The sequence below is a fragment of the Fusarium solani genome, assembly GCF_023522795.1.
Source record: "Fusarium solani strain SB1 chromosome Unknown bctg00000006, whole genome shotgun sequence".
In the NCBI taxonomy this organism is placed as follows: Eukaryota; Fungi; Ascomycota; class Sordariomycetes; order Hypocreales; family Nectriaceae; genus Fusarium; species Fusarium solani.
In genome coordinates, this window is record NW_027072151.1 from 301,433 (window position 1) to 320,128 (window position 18,696).

Here is an 18,696-nt window from a genome sequence, read left to right on the forward strand (position 1 = left end):
GTACGCAATGATGAGAGCATTGGTTTGGACACGGTGTAACAGGTTGACTTTGACGGTAGTTACACAAAACGACTTGCCATGATAATACAATGAATACTCTAATTCAACGACCATAATTACTGAGATAATACAGAATACTACAGACCCATCCAATGCCCAGATACGCGGGGAACCGTTGACACGGACCTGCTCGGCACTTCAGACCCATCATGCACAAGACCACGGTCCACCTAGACTATTTCTAATAGTAATTCCAGGATTGGACATGCAGTTGTCACATTGTCCTTCAGGGTATCTTCGGGTACGCTCAAGGCCGGAACTCTAGGTCAAGTCGAGGCCGGAAGGGTTCCGGCCATTGTCTATATAGACAAAGTTTCCCGCTCACTCTAAACACATCATCAGTAACAGCAACACCAACAAAATGGCAGCAGTCAACACCCTCTTCCCCTACCTCCGCAAGGATCCCTCAGAGTTGCCCGCGGGCGAGGATCCTTTCACAATCACTACCCGCATGGGTTATCTCCCTTTTGCTCTTCCCCTCAAGAGACTTCCCTCTCAGTTCGATGCCCTCTACAACATCCTCAATGACATGCCCATTCTCAAGGAAGATGGTGCTCCTGGTTTGCTGGCTACCTTTGAGCTTGGCCCTCTCATCGACAACGGGGCTATCCCTGATCTGACTGACGAGATTGACAAGCTCGTCATTCCTGGTACAGACAAGCGGGATATGGCTGCCATTACTGCTGCCTTCCGCGACTACAGCTTCGTCGCTTCATCATACCTCCTTGAACCATGCTGGGAGACATACTCTGCTGACCGTAACAATGGTTATGGTCTTGGCCGGAGGGTACTTCCCAAGTGCATCGCTGGACCTCTTGTCAAGTGTGCCGAAATGTGAGTACACCTTCTTTGTTCTTTGATGCCACGCTAACAAATCAGTCTTGATATCCCCGCATTCATGTCGTATGCTGCTTCATACGCCCTGTACAACTACTGGCTGGTTCATCCTGAGCAGGGCCATGACGACTACGACAACATCCGCCTTGTCCGAGCCTTTGAGAAGGGTCTTGACCCCAAGTCCTCAGAGGCTGGCTTCATTCTCACTCACATCCACATGGTTGCTCAGACTGGTGGACTGATTGAAGGCGCTGTCGACCTCTTGGAAGCTGTCGAGAAGGAGCCCAAGGACGGCAGCAAAGACCCCAAGACTATCACCGCTGCCAAGGCTAGTCTTGAACTCATCCTCAACGCCATGCAAATCATCGAGGCCAACATGGAGGGCATGTGGACTCAGTCTCTTCCCAAAGACTACATGACCTACCGAACATTCATCTACGGAATCACCAACCAGTCCATGTTCCCCAAGGGTGTTATCTACGAGGGTCAGTACGATAACAAGCCCCAGTTCTTCCGTGGAGAATCTGGAGCCAACGATGCCATTATTCCCCTTCTGGATCACATCTGCGAGATCCCCATGCCCAAGAACCCTCTTACCGATATTCTGATTGAGTTCCGAGAGTATCGCCCAAAGCCTCACCGGGCATTCCTCAAGTACGTCCGCGAGACTGCTTCTGAGCTTGGTGTGCGCAGATTCATGACCGAATCTGGAGATTTGAGTCTGGTCGTTTTGTATCTTCGCGTTCTCGACCATGTCCGAAGCTTCCGATGGAGGCACTGGATGTTTACTCGCGAGTACATCATCAAGCACACTCTTCATCCCACAGCCACAGGAGGAAGCCCAATTATCACTTGGCTTCCAAACCAGCTCGGTGCAGTCATGGATCTGATGGAGGAGGTTGCAAAGGGATCTGGTCTGTGGGCAGTCTTGGAAGAAGGGGTGTGGAACGGAGGTGGATCATTGTCTGAGGAAGACTTTATCCTTGTCAAGAAGATCATGGACAATGTGGTTACCAAGAAGGCTCAGTTGAAGAAGGAGGTGGCCAAGTATTGCCAGGACCGAGGAGTAGAGTCGACTGCTTAGTGTTAGGTGGACTGTCAATGTTACTGCTGGAATGCGTTGCTATGTTACATGAGCTGCTGTGCATCTGCCGATTACTCGTTCCTGTACCCCTGCATTTACATGCCGTGACCCATGTCCATCACAATCTCCGCTCCAATCGCGAGACATTTTAAAGGATCGTCAGCAAATTGTCATTGGGTGGCTTCAAATGACGTAAAGACACATGAGCTGTGGGTTCGGCAAGATCAGTGGCAACGCCGCAACGGACACGCCGGCCGGTCACGGAGTTACAGTCACGGAGTTACAGCCACGAAGTCAGTCACAGAGTCATTCACAGTTGTAGTCAATAAATGCATCAATTATGTACGCTAAACAAATTGGTATCATCGCTTAAGCAAGAGGAGCACATGTAAAAGCTCCACGGACATCGCCGTTACGGAACTTGATGATCTGGTCTGGTTAGCGGGGTCACTGTGAATGAGAGACAAGGAACTTACAATGTCGTCAATGCTGGCATAGGTGCCGCCGACAAGAACAATCATGCCAATGATGAAAATGACTCCATTGGCAATGCTCAGAGGAAGGTTGGCCTTGGAGTACCAAGGTCCCTTGCGGATAAGCATGAACCACATGATGGCGGGGAAGTAAAAGGTGAAGCCCGAGATGAAGAGCGACGAGGAGATGGACAGAAGATCGTTGAAGAAGGGGATAGCCTCGGCAATGACCCAAGCAACGATCGTGATGATGGTGATCAGAACCAACCAAGTGATCCAACCCATCTTGGTGTTGATGAAGCGGATGACAGAGTCCTTGTACACACGGCCGTGGATATAACGGGCGACGACCGTGGTGTTGATGGAACCAGAGATAAAGATGACTGGGAGGGCGATACCAAAGGCAACCTTGGAGATGAGGCTACCAGCAGACAGAAGAGCAGGCGACTTGACCTCAGGGCCGACAAAGGCATACACGAGAGCGCCAGTAAGGGTATAAATGGCAATCTCAATAAGACCGAGAGCCCAGATGGACTTGACATAGTCGCGGGGAGTGTGCATCTCATCCATAAAGCTGAACTGGCAGACAGCAAAGGAGTAGGCAAAGACAATGTTGGTGATGGCAATGAAGGCCTCAGTGAAGCTCAGGTCATCCTTGGGCCAGGCAGACCAGGCGACGGAAGAGAGACCGCCGTCAGAGTCACCAGCCTTGATGCCAGTAGCGATAATGGTGATGCCGACAGCGAGGGCGATAGACACAAAGTCGATGTAACCAAGGATGGCAACCTCTGCAAAAGAAGGAGGGACAGCGACGATGAGGAGGATAATGGCAGACACAACACCAAACACCAAAGAGCAGGCGCCATTGTTAGAAATGTTGAGAAAGGCAATGGTTCCGGTGAGACAGTGAGAGCCGACGAGGAAGATGAGCTGAAGGGAGAACATGATACCGACGAGCTCATAGCCAAACCTTCCCATCATCAATCTGCCAGCATCGGCATAGTGAGAGACTTCAGGGAAGGCCAGCTTGACCTGACCGACGACGTAGGAGGTGTAGATGGCAACCAGACCAATACCGACGGTGAGGATGGTTCCGGCAACCATACCCAGGGTGGCAAAGGCAGAGGGAAGACTGAGACATCCGAGAGCAATGGCCTCGACGATGAGGACAACGGTCAAACGCTTCCATCCAAGACGGTGGAAGTGAGCGTTACCCTCGGCGGCCTTTTGCTTCTCCATGTCACGTCTCTCCTCAAACTCGGTCATCTCGCCAATGGCAGTGTTGTCAAACATGTCCGGGACAGGCTCATGCTTGGTGTCAGACTGCGCCTGGTTGGCAGAGGAGTTGATGTGATCAGCCATGTTGAAGGGATAAAGAGTAATGATGTGAGGATGAACAATGGCAAAGAGGAGGGGAAGAGAGGCGTTATGTAGGCGAGAGTTTGGCAGAGAGAATGAGAGGAGGACCCGAGAGTGACGCCGACAAGCAAAGCATCAGTGGGTCAATATGGTCCACCAAGAGCTGACAGTCTAGAAGGTGATGACGGACGACTACAAGATCCCTGAATCCCCTCAAGCTTACATACCCCAGACCCCAAACGGTCCCCACAGACTCTCGTCCGACACGATGATGCCCTCGCGGTGCCGGATCCCGACGTATCTGTGTGGTTGTCCGAAGGTCGAAGCACATCCAGGTGGATCACCATTTAGAGCCTGGATTCGCGTTACGTTATGCGGGACCGGCATTCCCAGCACAGAGCCTCAACTCGTCTTCTGCTTGGCTGCGGACGGGTTGCGATGTGTCACCGAAACCACCGAGGACGGGGCTTCACCACTCTCCACGGGCACGCCTGGGGAAGCCCGGCTGTGCGGCAAAATAGGGGAAACGAACGACTCGTACAGTGGGTTCCTCGTCCCCAGGTCTCCATACTCTTGTCTTGAGATTCTCCGCAGACATGAGAGATTGGGTTGAGGAGACGACTGGATCTTTTACGTACGAGCAACTGAGAGAATGCGGAGCGGACCATGTCGGGCATTTGGAGAGGAATTTCGGGGCCAAGACGGAGGGTACACGGAGGATGACCGGGAGAACCGGAGACGTGCGTCCGATTCTTGGAGGGCCAAGACGGACCTGCGACCGCTCTCTACAGTAGTCCTCCGAAAATTTTTTACCGGACAGCCCGATGTTCTTGGTATCTCTCCGGCCAAGGGCTCGAATTGTTCTGGAAGCAGCGCTAGGGGGTGGGTACGGGGACAGTGGGACAAGGGGTGGTTATCTCTGGTTAGCGCATTGACAGTAAGCAGAGAGCAGAATCTTGCAAGGACTGGGTGGCGAGAGTATCTTGGCTGTGTTTGTTCTGTGACTACAATACTGGACAGCCAAGAACAGCGAGGCAGCTAGATAATGATTCGGCAGATGGTACGATGCATACTCTCTCACAGACGCAAACCTTGCACCTTACGGAGTAACGTACAGCTTGCAGCATTACTCGTCGCTGCGCCTGGAGTGGTACCTGAGCCACTTGCGTAAACTGCGCGTTTTGCAGGGGTTACAGTGGTGACTACTCACGATCCGCGCAATAAACATAAGGTAATAGCCGGGTTTACGGTTCCGCAATTGCTACTCTAGCTGCCGTCGGTCGCGCACCGAGGCTTCCAGAAGGCGTCGCACTGCAGCATCTCATGCATACAGGCTGTTTGAGGCTGTCGGTGGTTCGGCATCCGCTGCAACCGGCCTTACTGCGTATCTTTACCTGGTGGAGGCCTATGGAGAGTGCCCCAGGCCTTGATATCCGTCATCGAAACGCTTCCAGTTGGTCAAGCCTCTCGTATTGGCCAGACGACCCTGTGGAGTAGAGTTTACCCACCCACCATCGATCTGTGATACCATGTAATTTCTAATGGAATTGTATGAGTCGAGACACGGCTGACCCCGACTTGTTGGGTGTTTCAACACAAGGGATCCCAGCGTTGGTCGTCATGTGCAGAGTTTGTAGATGCCCAATTGAGTCCCTGCAAACTATATTTCTCACTACTAAATCTCTTACATGTGCTCTGTGCTTGTCTAGGTTCCCCTCTCTTGTGAGCTGCCTAATCTGGAGCATCTCTTGGCGAGCGTCGGAGATGACCTGCATGCCCGTGCAGGTTCCGGCAAGGTGAGAGTATTCATCTTGGCGATGAGTTGATCTCGATTGGCTGTGTAACAGGAGATACAGGATAGTGCTGGATAGTGTCTGCCTGGATAGCCCAGCTCGCCTATTCTGCTACTCTTCTATCGTCTAGCGTGGCCAGGTTGCGATAAAAATTCTCCGATGCTGTTATCGCCAAACTTCAGGTTCAACGTCACATGTTTGACATAGCCACGTTTACGCTCCCAGAGTTACAACGTTTCTTGGGTGCTCAAAATTACTTTGGCCCGTTCATTTACCATGTGGTCTGACTTCAAGGGCCCATATCGCTTGTATTTCGGTCAGGGTTTCTGTCCATTGAACAAATCAGCCGTCGACTCCCTGCTACCGGGTAGTCCTGTCGAACCTCCACTACTCACGAAGATGGATTATTCGTGGATAGCAACGTCCATTCAAATCCTCCAATCCCTGAATTCTCGCAAAACGACAGCTTCTATCGCAAAACACCAACGGGTACCAGCACAAATCACGTCCCACCCTACACCTCACCTCCACGACGTCGAAATAGACATCAACTCCCTGCAGCTCTCCACTCAGTCCCATTTTCACTTGGCATTATTCACAATCTCTAAAGATTCACCTAGGTTCATGCGGAGATCGACTAATCTGGGGTAACAGATAATTCTCATTACTATTAATAACAAACCAATCAACTTTTCTACAAATGAATGCTCCCTGGTATCTTGAATCCATCGTAACTCGTTCTGTAGTCAAACCCAAGCGCCTGTAATGATGCAAATATCAGAATAGACTCAGTCCATCACCACCTGCACCGGAACTGTCAGTTCCACCTTGGTGTCGCCATCCAGAACCAGTCGAGCCGTGTAAACTCTAGCGATAATGCACGAGTGAAACGTAGGGATAAACATCTTGTCTGCTGTTGGCAGCTTGAATGGAACCTGAATGGTTGCGGTGTGAAAGATTGGCGACCCCTTATCAGATTGCTCCATGTCGACATTCTGCGTCCACTCCACGCTTGTGTTTGTCTTTCGCAGAGATACAGATGCAGGATATGCAAAGTTGTCGGTCTGTCCGCCTAGGTTTGGTAGACGGGTCATCGGTTGATCGCGGAACCAGGTGTGCGCTTGGATCTTGATAGAGGCTGAAGTGAACTGCGGGGGAATGACATCGGCTGCGGATGGTTCAAATGTGAGGCTGACGGGAATCGTAGATGGGCTGGCTTCGTGGCCTTCCTTGCTGAGGTGGATGGCACCAGGCTCGGCAGCCACAGCAGAGATGCGTCCTTGGACAGCCGAAAACATGTTCTTGCGGACATTCTTTGTTCGCTCAAGAGCATACAAGTCGTCGCTCTTGGTGATGCTCAAGGGTGGCTCCTCAAAAGTCGAAGGCATCACATTGATGGGATGCGAGCTCTCAGAAATAACCACAGGACCCTGCTTGGAGTTTTTCAGAACGCAAGCCCTGATGCTGTAGCTTATGCGCGCCATATCCGGAGCCAGGTCGTCCTTCTCCCAGCCTCCAACAGTTGGGGGCAAACACATGTGCTTCTCCCAGACATAATCCGACTCGACCCTGTGGATGCAGGCCTGCGAAGTAAGGTGGGCGGGAATGTTAAAGTTAAAGGCAAAAGTGTAACCCTTGCCAGCCTCAAAGACGTGGTTCGCTGGGTACTCGTCGTCATCAATGGGCATCTCCAACCGGAGGAACCGATGAGTCGTCAAGTGTGTGATATCGGGACCATCGCGGCGAGTCTCTCCTGATCCAACGAGAGAGATGTCGACTCTGTCGAATTGCATGTTCCTCGAGGGCGAGATGGTGACGTTTCCAGAGACCTCAGAGTCGGTGGTGTAGACCTTGGAGTTAAAGTGGCCATTGAGAGAGACGTTGACCTCGGTCTTTTTGGCCCGGGCACGCAAGATCGAGGCCAAAGCATTCGAAGCCATTCCCCAAGGGTGAGAAGTTCCACCGCGCTGGATGCCAATGTGGTTATACTCTGGCGGCGTCATGGGCAGCTTTGTCTGGGAGTCGACAAAGGTCGGGAGGGACTTTTCAGCGATCATGGTGACGATAAGCTTCTGTGTACCTGTGATAACTGTGATGAATGAAGTTGATCAGGAGAATCAGGCAGAACAACAGCAGCTCTTATTATACTCTGTTGACTTGTCAACTTGTGCGCCCTGTTGTGACGCGACCCATCACGACCCATCGCATGGTTGACCCACGGGTTGACAAGTTGTAGGGCGCATGGTGACATCGGACCCCGGGAGTCATCATCGGGAGCGAATCGCAGGAAATTGATGGAGGTGGCTTACAGGTGAGATCTAGCTCTGTAAGCACCGTTAACCCGGCTTACTGGTGGCTTTTGTCCGGGGAAAATAGCATCAAAGACCATGTTTTTGACCCCGAATTCTCCAAGTCCTCCGCAGTCCCACTGTAAATATACATGTAAATATGGCGGGTCTTCGTGGATCTGCTACTTAATTTGTACGTAAAAGTCGGGTGAGGCTCAACAAGAAGACATTAAGCATGCCTTGATCTCTTGGGACATTTACCTCTCCTTCACTTCGTCTCGATATTCTCACTCAATTCCCCTCTGACCTCATTTCTTTCATCAGCCTCAAACCATCGTCTAGCGCATTTGTCAGATCATCGCTTACACGATCCGACTTCGGCTCCTAAAGGGCGACATTGACACCTGAGTCACCTGGCACGAATAGAACCTGGATAGAGCAAGCCACAATGAGTCGAATGAACCCTTGGAGAACCTCGTGGGGGAAATGTCCATTATTAATCCACTGAGAGCACGCCCTTCATGTCGTTGGCGCCCTTGTCAAATTTTCTAGGTCAAGTGTCAACGCCTTTTTGCTCAGCTGGTCCATGCCCCACACACCAGATTGATTGATAACGTGTTTTTGAGCATGTCAATTGTGAGATGCAAAGATATTTGACGTGATGGGTGTTGTTATTGTCGTATTAATTGACGGCAGTTGGCGACAGGGAAGGGATCGCGATCAGATCATGCAATGTTGACCCTGTATTTTATGCTGCTGCTTATGACGATTTATGAGTCTATCAAGGTGCCATAATTATGAAGAAAATGAAGAAAGAAATTTCTTATCTAATCTTATCTTATCGTAAAAGTTTGCCCCGCGTCACCACAAAAAATATCACCAAACTACGCTGCCTTGAGGAACAGCAACACCATCAAATCCATCATGGCTTCCTCAGAAGAGCTGAAGCCCATTCACAGCCTGGTACTTGATACCGGTCCTCTGATCAAGAACGATCCTCCTGCGAATACCCTCCGCGCCAAGGCCGAGCAGCTCTACACCCTCCCCTGCATCATCTCCGAAATCAAGGATGCCGCCACACGGTCCCGGGTAGAGACGACTCTACTGCCTTTTGTTACCCTGCGATCGCCCAAGCCAGAGAGTGTCAAGGTTATCCGTGAATTTGCGCGAAAAACAGGAGATTTGGCTGTTCTGAGCAAGCCTGATATTGAGGTGTTGGCTCTAGGGTATGAGCTGGAGATCGAGCGAAATGGAGGAGACTGGAGATTGAGGAGTGAGCCCGGACAGAAGGGGATGAATGGGAGGCCACCAAACAAGTTGGTCGAGGGAGACAAGGAGGAGGCTAAGGAATCCGAAGCGACACTGGAGAGCGAAGTCGAAAAGCTGAATCTCGAGCAACAAACGGCCGAAGAAAAGTCAGAGGAGAAGTCAGAGACTACGCCTGCGACCGAGCCAGAGGTTGAGAAGCAGCCAGAAGCGACTGAGCAGCAGCCCGATGCTGAGAAGCAAGAGACCGCGAAGCAGTCCGAGCCAGTTGAGCAACGGACAGAGGCCGACAAGCAAGAGTCCGAGCAACAGCCAGCTGAAGACACACAACCCTCCGAAGACGATTCCGACGCCTCCGACGACGAAGGCGGTTGGATCACTCCCTCCAACCTCAAGAAAAAACAAGCCGCAACCTCTGGTTCTACCCCCTCTGCCCCCGTCCAAAAGACCCTCCAGGCCGCCGTCCTCACCTCCGACTACGCCATGCAAAACGTCGCCCTCCGCATGGGCCTTAACCTCGTCGCACCCTCGCTCGCCCGCATCACCCACCTCAAGAACTGGGTCCTCCGCTGCCACGGCTGCTTCAAGATCACAAAGGACATGTCCCGCCAGTTCTGTCCCTCTTGCGGACAGCCTACGCTCATGCGTGCTAGCTGCTCTACAGATCAGTTCGGCAACTTTACAATCCACCTCAAGAAGAACTTCCAGTGGAACAACCGTGGCAACGTCTACAGTGTTCCCAAGCCCGTCCACGGCTCTGCAAACGGTCGTCTACCAAAGAACGCAGGAGGAAAAAACAACTGGGGTAACAATCTCATCCTTTCAGAGGATCAAAAGGAGTTTGCAAGGGCGTCGGATGATCAGCGTCGCCAGCGAAAGAAGGACATTATGGACCAGGATTATCTCCCTGACCTCCTGAGCGGTCACAGATCTGGAGGAAACGGCAAGATTCGCGTGGGAGCAGGACGCAACGTAAACTCGAAGCGAAAGCACTAGAATTGAATTGAATGAATCAAGTATAACTCGATCGCGTCTATTGTAGGACTCGGCCGCTCTCCATTGTCGTCTAGAGGCGCACTCAACTCGCACTTTTGTCCCAAACGCCGTACCGTAACGCCATGCCGTTGTCTATTCCTCCTCTGCAGGTTGTTAGCTAGGTTACAACCCATGAGACTTCTGGTACTCACTCTGCTGGGTCAGGAGGAGCTCGAATCGCCGCTTGAGGGTGACGCGCTGTCGCGACCACTTGTCGTCGGGGGAGAAGCGCGCAGGGTGCGCAGACTTGGTGACCTGGCCGTGGGCAACCTTCTTGAGGGTGTAAAGACGGTTGCCGTTGGCGTCGAGGGTGTACATGAGATGCATTTTGGCGGTTGTTATGAATTGGCTGTGGTGTTGCTGTTTGCTGGTGCAGGCTGAAGAATTGTAGAAAATTTTGGCTTGGAGCTGTGGTCACGTGCAAGGCTGAGCTCGGACCAGCGGTCAAGACGTTGCGAGGAGGGTCATCATAAAAAGCATCAAAATAGCACCAGAAATGCAGTTAAAATACGGTTAAAATGCAGTGTAATTCGACCTCAATTGAGTCACATGATGTTGCGATTCCCTTGACTTTATTGTATTCATTCACACAATTGATTCACGTAGCACAGGCGTCGTATCGGGCGCAGCAGTCAAAACAATACATTCATACTATCAAGGTGCAAGGTCCAATCCAAGGCAATCCCAGCCAATCCAAGCCGATAAGGGACGTATAAAGTTGGTTATAAACAGTACAAAAACACAAACATTTACTTGAGAGTAGGGCTGGCAGGCTCGCCAACGCGTGCATTCTTGGTGCCGGCCCATCCCTCCCGTTCGTAGAAGCGAAAGACGAGATCGTAGTCCTCAAAGTCGTGGACAATACGATCAATGCGTCGGTATCCCCGGACAGGATCAACCAGACGGTTGGCTGCCCACCCCTTGGTGTCATCGTCACCCATACCATAAGGGTTGTGAGCCTGAGCCTTGGCCTCAAACAGGGTCACGCTGAAGCGACCAGGCTTGAAAATGTTGACAACCTGCTCAATAATCTCGGTCGTGGTTCGCCCGCTCTGACCACCAGGGACGTTGGTCTCGAACGAGGCAAAAGAGCAGTGAGGCTCAGGGGTGACGTGGACGGTAAAGTAATGCTCAGACTTGGCCCCTTCAGCCTGAGGAGGAACAACTCCGTTGGCAGAAAAGCCACAAGGGCTGAAGAGGTAGGCATCGACACGCGCGTCAGGGTAGTCGGTGGTCGGGTAGACACTGGAGAGGCCGCAGCTCTCCGACACGACAGTTCCCAGAGCGTGGCCCTCGGTTGTCAGAGCCTCGGTAGAGTCGAGCATGGGTTCCTCATCCCCGTTGCAGAAGACGTCCACTTCGTCAACTGGATCAAGCCCGCCCAGGCTGTTGATGGCCTGTCTGCGGGCATCCTGGGCCTCTGCAGCTAACTTGTCGCTAGCGACCGCACTCGCGTGCGACAAGTAAAACTGCTTGGCATTCTCAGGATCGAGGTCCGTCATGAGGATTTCGAGCGTCTCGTCGTGATGACCGCTGGGGCCAGTACCAAACGATGTCCCGACGGGGATCTTGGCCAGAGGACCATTGACCTCGGACTCGGGGGTCCTTGGGGGAGTCAAGGCCTGCTGGTTCGGAGACGTGAGGTACAGGTACCAGTGGTCACCGTTCATCTTGCCCACCATATAGGCACTTCCACCGTCAAACATGTCGTCGAGGTACTTGACCTCTTGCTTCCAGCTGCGATGGGGTCCCTGCTGCTTCTCGGGGAACAAAAAGTTCTTGCGACTGTAAAAGACGCGGTAGGGAGTGGCAGCAGCACGGATATCGTTGACAGAGTTGGCATTGTGGAACGGGAACCCATACTTGGCCGCAATGTGAAGCATGCGCTGGAGTCCCAGGAGAAGAGTCGTGGTGCCGCATGTCTTGAGAATGATCTTGTGAGGAAAGACAAACATGCTAGACTCGGACAAGAGATAGGCATCCATGTTGTCAGAGTCGAGCACAGAGAGAACCTTGCAGTTGACCATGTCGAGCATTGGGACCCAGGTATCCGCAGGAACAGCCTTTAGGCCATTGGCAGGAGCAGTTGGGGGTAGAGAAGTCGGGCTGGGGGCGAACCAGACTTCAAGAAGCTTCTCGGGGCCCTCGAAAGCATTGGTCGAGTCGAGGTCGGCGGCCACATCATGGTTGATGGTCAGATGGGGAGTGGCCGAGGCCGGCGAGAAGGTACAGTTGTTGGGAACCGAAGAGGGAAACATCCTGTGGACTGGATGAACTCAAGGTACCGATTGTTCTTTGCCCAGATGGCAGAGTCCGCGGAGCACTAGCTGCCGCTCAAACAGACTATGCGGCGTCTGTTTGAGAGAGTAGGCCCACAGGTACGGGGACTTGTCAGATGCTGGCGGAGCCAGCAGCAATCGGTCGAGTTATGGGTAGGCTAACGTCTCTCGAGGGGACGTTAAGGAGGGCGGAAGCAAACGGTGTGGTGGAAGTTTTGTGACGGAATGGTGAGTGTGGGATGCGACTCGGTCGGATCGAATCGAGTTTGAGATGTCGACGTTTGTCGACTACTATGTCTGTAGTAGGGGGTGCTATCGGGGCCTGGAGAGTCGTTAGAAAAGTCATCATCATGATCTTGGAGAACCTACTTGGAAGGTCGCGAGAAGAGGAAGCGCAGAAGATCCGTCGGCCGCATAGAAGCCCAGAGAAGAATACCGGAGAAGTGTTGTGACGGTCGATTACGGCCGTCAAGTGTCTTTTGGACTAAAGATTATATGCGTTTATTCGACATTGAAGTGTTGATGGTTGTGATGGAAGCAGGCGGTCGCGTGAGGTTTTGCTGAAGTGCTTGACGTGGAGAAATTGCCACAAGAGCACAAGAGTTCGAAGTTGACAGAGACAAGAGTCCAAATCTCGATGGAAGACAGAGTTTTGATGTATCAAGTCGGTGAGAGAATTTTGGGTCTTGATCGAGGGGCTGGTGGGTTGTTTTGTGAGGAAGCAAAATTTCAAGGTGTGCTAAGGTCTCCGGGAGGCGGTGCGTAGGTGGCCAGGGTCAAGGCTCGGTAAGTTGGCGCTGGAAGCAACTGCGGGAGGGTTCCCCGGGAGTCCCCGGGTTCCGGGGCTTCACTGGTGGCTGTGGTTGGACATTTTCAGTGGATGCTGCAGTGAATGGCTGTCGGCCTGACCATTACTGGCTCTTGTCTGGTGATGCCCAACCAGCCAGGTTTAAATCAGCCAGGTTTTCGACCTTGACCACCCACACTGTCTCTTTTCGTTCAGGGCTGGGCTTCCACGGCCGACTTTGACTGGCTTCTGTGAAAAAATCTGTGGGACAGGGCCAAATCCTTGCATTTGGCCACAATTTATTTCGTCATCTCTATTTCAGGTGCCGTCTCTATTGGCCTGAAGGCTCGTTCTCCGTCTCGGTGATGCTGCCGCCTGCCGCCTTGTACCTGACGCCGGGTTCCAGCAGAGAGGTACCGTGAACTCGTGTCGTTTCGGAACCAAATGTCGCGCATGCAGGTCGGAACGACGATGACCCCTTGATGATGTGTCCCAGACTCGCTTGCCGACCCGTAATATTGCTGACCTGGCGTGACAACATGCAGAGCGTGGTGCAAAACTGGCGACGGCCCGAGAAAGGGGCGTAGTTGTGGACCACCAGAGCATCCGTTGCTTGGCTGCTAGGGCATGACACATTGGATCCAGCTCAGGTCTGCGCGTTGCTGGCATTGGCCCTCACCTTGTCAGTGATTGCTTCGAAAACATGGAACAGTGAGCAATCCCGGTATTTATCAACCAAGCTCTCCCCTTCCCCCTGGGGAGTGGACAAGTCTTTTCCGTTGACCGTGGTCCCTGAGGGATATGTTGGTCGTCTTCCCTCCTCGACGAGTGTGATGAACTGAGCGTCCATGGGTACTGATCCTAGGAATGGAACGTTGAACTCTTCGGCCATGGATTTTCCGCCTCCCGATCCAAAGATGTCGGTGCATTCTGAGCAGTGTGGGCAGACGTAACCGCTCATGTTCTCGACGACTCCAAGGACACGGATGCCTGTCTTGGTGCAAAAGTTGAGTTCCTTGCGAACGTCTGCTGTAGCAACGGCCTGGGGAGTTGTCACGACGACTGCGCCCGCGACCTGACCTGGTCTGGCATCTCTCTGCAGTGTCTCGGCTAGCGAAATGTGTTCGTCGCTTGTTCCGGGCGGCGTGTCAATCAGTAGGTAGTCTGTCTCGTCCCATAACACGTCCTTGAGGAATTGTCGGATCATGGCTGTCTTCTTTGGGCCTCTCCAGACAACGGCATCGCCTCTCTTTGGGAGGAGAAACCCTAGACTCATGGCATGGAGACTGCCTAGACCCTTAGACTCGTCTGCTTCGTGCACAAGCACCGGAGCCCATCCACCCGGGACCTGTGTGACCTTGGATGCTTCAATAGACAGCATGCGGGGAATGGACGGGCCTGTGAGATCAACATCGAGGATGCCGACAGAGTGACCAGAAGAAGCGAGAGATAGAGCGAGCTGGGTAGTGACAGAGGACTTGCCGACTCCGCCCTTGCCCGAGAGGACCTAAATGGTCAGTGGAATGCGGCAGGTGTAGGGTAGAGACGCACCAGGACGATGTTCTTGACCTTGTCGAGGCTCATGATGATGTTTGAGGCAGACAAACGGCAGAGTCGCGATGCTGAGTCGAGATTTGATGGTGTTGATTAGAAAGCTGCTCTTTACTAAGCCTCGGGATGGATTGGCCGATCGGAGTACGGTGCGAATTCGGAGGGTGAGGGGGAGGGGTAACTGACGATGTCATAGTGGATGCAGGTACGGACCACAGTGTGTGCATACAGTACGCATAAAACCGCTTCAATGCATCTGCATTATCTGGTCACTTTATGTCTTATGCCTGCCACGAACTCTTGCATGGATTGTTGGTATTATTATCTTATTGACTGGGATGCTGTAGTTACACTTTGCTTATCTGCATAGAGCATCCCATAATCTCATCTCCCCGCATAGCTCACCTAATGTCATAGCTTACGGTATCACTTATCTCGTACTTCACATCAGCCTCAAAGCTCAGCCTGTCGCAAACGACTATTTACTAGGATAACGTATACTATGGGTATCTATCTAAAAGCACTTTTCCGTACCGACCAGTCCCAAGCCTGCCCGACCTCGGAGTGCCGCCTCCATCCAGGGCCCATGCCCATCCGCCGCCATGCCAGTGATGTCCCCCAAAGAGATAAGGAATACAGAATGAGAAGAGAAGAAAGCGCTGACCAAGGAAATGCCCATCTGACGAGTGCCCGTGGGCGATACAAAATACATGTGAACAGTTAAAAGAAATAGAGTGCCACCAGTGCCTCTCCAGCCTTGGCTGTACGCCTTGCTGGGCTCGGCTTGGTCACGTCGCGACGTTTGTGCTCATCGTGACTCTGTAGGCCTGACGAGCATGAGGTGCAACGAGTAAACTCGGATCCTCTCTCAGTCTGGGCTGTGCTGTGGTAACGCCACGAGTCGGTAGTTGTGTGTTCTGTCAATCTGTTGTCTGACGCTGAGGCTTCTAGGGGGTTTCCTTGCGGCAGCTCGGGGCCACCGAAGGTGCAACTGTAGCAGGAGAATCCATCAAGAATTGCACAGACTCTCGCTTGCAGATGATGATGGGTCGCTTCTCGGCGCAGTAGCCAAGAAGCTGTGCGTGCTCTGGGAGAGTCTCGGGAACAGAGTTGATGAAGCGGACAATTGGGCCGCCGTCAAACGTGAGCCCAACCACTTCTCCCTTGTAGTCGTTGTCCGAGTCAGATTCTTCATCGGGGTTGACCGAGATGGTGTTACTATCTGTGTTAGTTGAGCCTCGTATCGATGATCATGGTGCTTACGCTTGACTCATGGGAGGACCAATGTCAAAGTCCATCTTTTTGCGCTGAAGCTTCTTCTTAACACGCTTCTTGGTGCAATCGTGGAACAGGTGGAGGACACCGGCGATGACAAGCACCGGAGTACCGAGAGCAAGAGCCCATGGTCTGGATGGTTGGGTGGTTAGCTGGGTCAATCGGGATGCTTTTGAGTGACTTACGGATGGCGTCGGCCTCTAAGCGAGTGAGCAAGGGCAAGGATGATGCCCATCATGGCGATAAGAGATCCAACTTGGATCATTGTCCAGGTGGACCAGTAGAGGGAGATGAGATCTTCTCCATCACAGAACTGGAGAGCAAGGATGGAGTAGGCTTCCATGACGACGATGACGGTCGAGACCGAGACACAGCCAAGACACATAAAGATGGATTGTCGTAGACGTTTCGTTCGAAGTCCGGGGTTGTGGGCAAGTTTTTCGAGTGCTGCTTGACCTCTGCTACCTGTTAGAAAGATACAAACAATCAAACACAAGACATACCTGATGTAGGTCCATGATGCAACAAACAAGACCAAAAGATTGGACACAAACATGACCCAGTAGATAATCTTGAACTGCCATCTCACCATGTGCGAGGCGAACTGAGCATACTTCTCGCACAACTCCTGGTTAGGAGCCTCTCGTGTGAATAGGGAAGACATGGTTATCGATGATGAGTTGGATGGTCTGGCTGGACGGTCTGGACCGCATAGGGCGCATCCCCAGATCTAAATAGTTGGCGAGATGAAAGACATGGGGCAGTGCAAAGAACCTACAGTGAATCCATTGTACCATGGCGTACAGACCCCCGCCAGACGACACGCAATGCCGGTAGCATATGTCGTCGCCAAGAGCCCAAGGCGACGATCACCCTTGCGGTTTCGTCTTGGGCTCAGGGAGAAGTGGAACTTGGCGCTGATTGTGTGTCTTGATTGTTCAGACTTTCCACGGTGAGCTCTCGCATCCCGGCTCGGCCCCGACAGCTCACCGCAGCCGGAAGAGGTTCCCGTCGGTAAATGAGGCTCTGTGCTTTTTGTGCCGGGGTGAGTTGGGCAATGATAGTTAAAATTCCATCAGGCTTCGACCACGAGGGGGCAGCAAGGTTGTGATTGGCCGTGCCTGGGCTCAAGGAGGTCTGAGATCTGAGATTATGTGGTTGCACGAGAGATCGGGCACCAGTCAATCTCGCAGCGCCGCTAAGCTTTGTTTGCGCCAAGGATGACTGCCGGGGGTGCCCTTGCGCCAAGATAAGAGGCGATATTGCCAGTCGTACCTATTGAGGCAGTGAGAGAGAGTGAGACGCACGGGAGACCAGATACGTGCCGTGCCAAGCCGGGGAAGAGCTTATCCCCTGTCGAATCTCGGCCGGGGGCTCTGGTCAGATCCGTTAAGGAGTCGTCCCAGGCGTTCGGTTAAGCCCAGTAATTAAACCATGCCCATGGGTCAAGTGCATGGACGTTTTATAGGCTTGAAAAAACGACAGAAAATTCTGTACCCTGAATAAAACACTGCAAATCGAACCATGGGATGGCTACACGGGCCGTTGGGCACAATTGTGACTCCCGACCTGTCGGCTCCTCTGCATGCGGTATGTGGTAGGACAGGGATTCCTATTCGGAGGCCGCCAAGAGACGGATTGTGACTGTTTGCTCTTCAGTGAGACAGTGCACAAACATGCATAGAGTAAGATGCATCCAGTACAGTATCTGGACGATCAGCCAAGACTCAAGCCTCACCCGTGTGGATCTCGGTACTTGGCCGCCTACAAGCTGAGTGATCTGCAGCCTTATACACGCCGTAGTTTACTGGTCACTGACTCGATCCCACTGCTAAGCCCCTCGATTACGACTCACTGCGTCCTGTTTCACCACGTCTTGGCTTGACTAACTGTGAATGTTGAATCTCAACTCTTATCGCCAAGCTCTGCACAGGAATGTACAGCCTGACGCGTCATTGGTTGAAGCAAAGGATCACAGATACAAACGGAAGCTCCAGGCTACCTGCATCCTCTGCCAAGCGACGGTTGGACGGTGGACCTCGAGTTAAGCCTATTTACAACCTTAATGGCTGTATCACCGACAGCTTCACGGCGTGTTCGGTCAAATTCTTGCAAATTCGCAAGCTCTACGTCATTCTGCGGATAGTCGTCAAGAAACCCCAGTCTTATCGTGATCGTCGCGAGATCCATTATTTCATGGGGAATTCCCCAGCCAAGCCTCGTAATAGTCTGTAGAGTTGTCGATCGCTGGATAGACACAGATAGCGTCAGTATTGGTCGAAATTGGTTGAGGTGGCTGTGTTAAGGAGATTGAATCACACGCGTCGTCTGAGACAGTTGACAAGAGCAATGATTAAGCTTATCTTGACCGCCAGGAGACCCAATCATCGAGGGTCGATCCCCATGTGCGTTTGTCTATCACTCGTAGTACGACTGCGGGCGTGATAACGTCATCTGGGTTCGAGTCACTCAAAGGAGGATCTGCTGGTATCCGTATGACGCGCAATTCGGGTTCCACGGACGGATAGAGTCTCGGTTGCGAGTTGAGTAATCTGTTCATTGCCGGATCTGGTCTGGGGATGGATCGAGGATCGAGTATGTGGAGGATG

At 52.4% G+C, this 18,696-nt stretch overlaps 7 protein-coding genes across 7 annotated transcripts; 2 read left to right on the forward strand and 5 right to left on the reverse strand.

Annotated features, from left to right (window-relative positions):
* Nucleotides 1-421: 421 nt before the first annotated feature.
* Nucleotides 422-1,981, forward strand: MRS44_009794 (uncharacterized protein; the record flags this gene model as incomplete). Its single annotated transcript, XM_046276591.2, has 2 exons — nucleotides 422-894; nucleotides 940-1,981. The coding sequence occupies 2 exons, from the start codon at nucleotides 422-424 to the stop codon at nucleotides 1,979-1,981; spliced, it is 1,515 nt and encodes a 504-aa protein (XP_046131773.1).
* A 369-nt stretch (nucleotides 1,982-2,350) lies between these two features.
* MRS44_009795 (uncharacterized protein) lies at nucleotides 2,351-3,816 on the reverse strand (the record flags this gene model as incomplete). Its single annotated transcript, XM_046270990.1, has 2 exons — nucleotides 2,351-2,410; nucleotides 2,458-3,816. 2 exons carry the CDS (start codon nucleotides 3,814-3,816, stop codon nucleotides 2,351-2,353), a joined length of 1,419 nt encoding a protein of 472 aa, XP_046131772.1.
* Nucleotides 3,817-6,394: 2,578 nt separating this feature from the next.
* Nucleotides 6,395-7,663, reverse strand: MRS44_009796 (uncharacterized protein; the record flags this gene model as incomplete). Its single annotated transcript, XM_046278625.2, has 1 exon — nucleotides 6,395-7,663. One exon carries the CDS (start codon nucleotides 7,661-7,663, stop codon nucleotides 6,395-6,397), a length of 1,269 nt encoding a protein of 422 aa, XP_046131771.2.
* A 1,155-nt stretch (nucleotides 7,664-8,818) lies between these two features.
* MRS44_009797 (uncharacterized protein) lies at nucleotides 8,819-10,156 on the forward strand (the record flags this gene model as incomplete). Its single annotated transcript, XM_065620306.1, has 1 exon — nucleotides 8,819-10,156. The coding sequence occupies one exon, from the start codon at nucleotides 8,819-8,821 to the stop codon at nucleotides 10,154-10,156; it is 1,338 nt and encodes a 445-aa protein (XP_065476079.1).
* A 788-nt stretch (nucleotides 10,157-10,944) lies between these two features.
* MRS44_009798 (uncharacterized protein) lies at nucleotides 10,945-12,453 on the reverse strand (the record flags this gene model as incomplete). The annotated part of the gene is made up of 1 exon (XM_046270046.2): nucleotides 10,945-12,453. One exon carries the CDS (start codon nucleotides 12,451-12,453, stop codon nucleotides 10,945-10,947), a length of 1,509 nt encoding a protein of 502 aa, XP_046131769.1.
* A 1,454-nt stretch (nucleotides 12,454-13,907) lies between these two features.
* MRS44_009799 (uncharacterized protein) lies at nucleotides 13,908-14,845 on the reverse strand (the record flags this gene model as incomplete). The annotated part of the gene is made up of 2 exons (XM_046270047.2): nucleotides 13,908-14,768; nucleotides 14,813-14,845. The coding sequence occupies 2 exons, from the start codon at nucleotides 14,843-14,845 to the stop codon at nucleotides 13,908-13,910; spliced, it is 894 nt and encodes a 297-aa protein (XP_046131768.1).
* Nucleotides 14,846-15,759: 914 nt separating this feature from the next.
* MRS44_009800 (uncharacterized protein) lies at nucleotides 15,760-16,751 on the reverse strand (the record flags this gene model as incomplete). The annotated part of the gene is made up of 4 exons (XM_046280108.2): nucleotides 15,760-16,030; nucleotides 16,076-16,219; nucleotides 16,273-16,545; nucleotides 16,591-16,751. 4 exons carry the CDS (start codon nucleotides 16,749-16,751, stop codon nucleotides 15,760-15,762), a joined length of 849 nt encoding a protein of 282 aa, XP_046131767.2.
* Nucleotides 16,752-18,696: the final 1,945 nt, after the last annotated feature.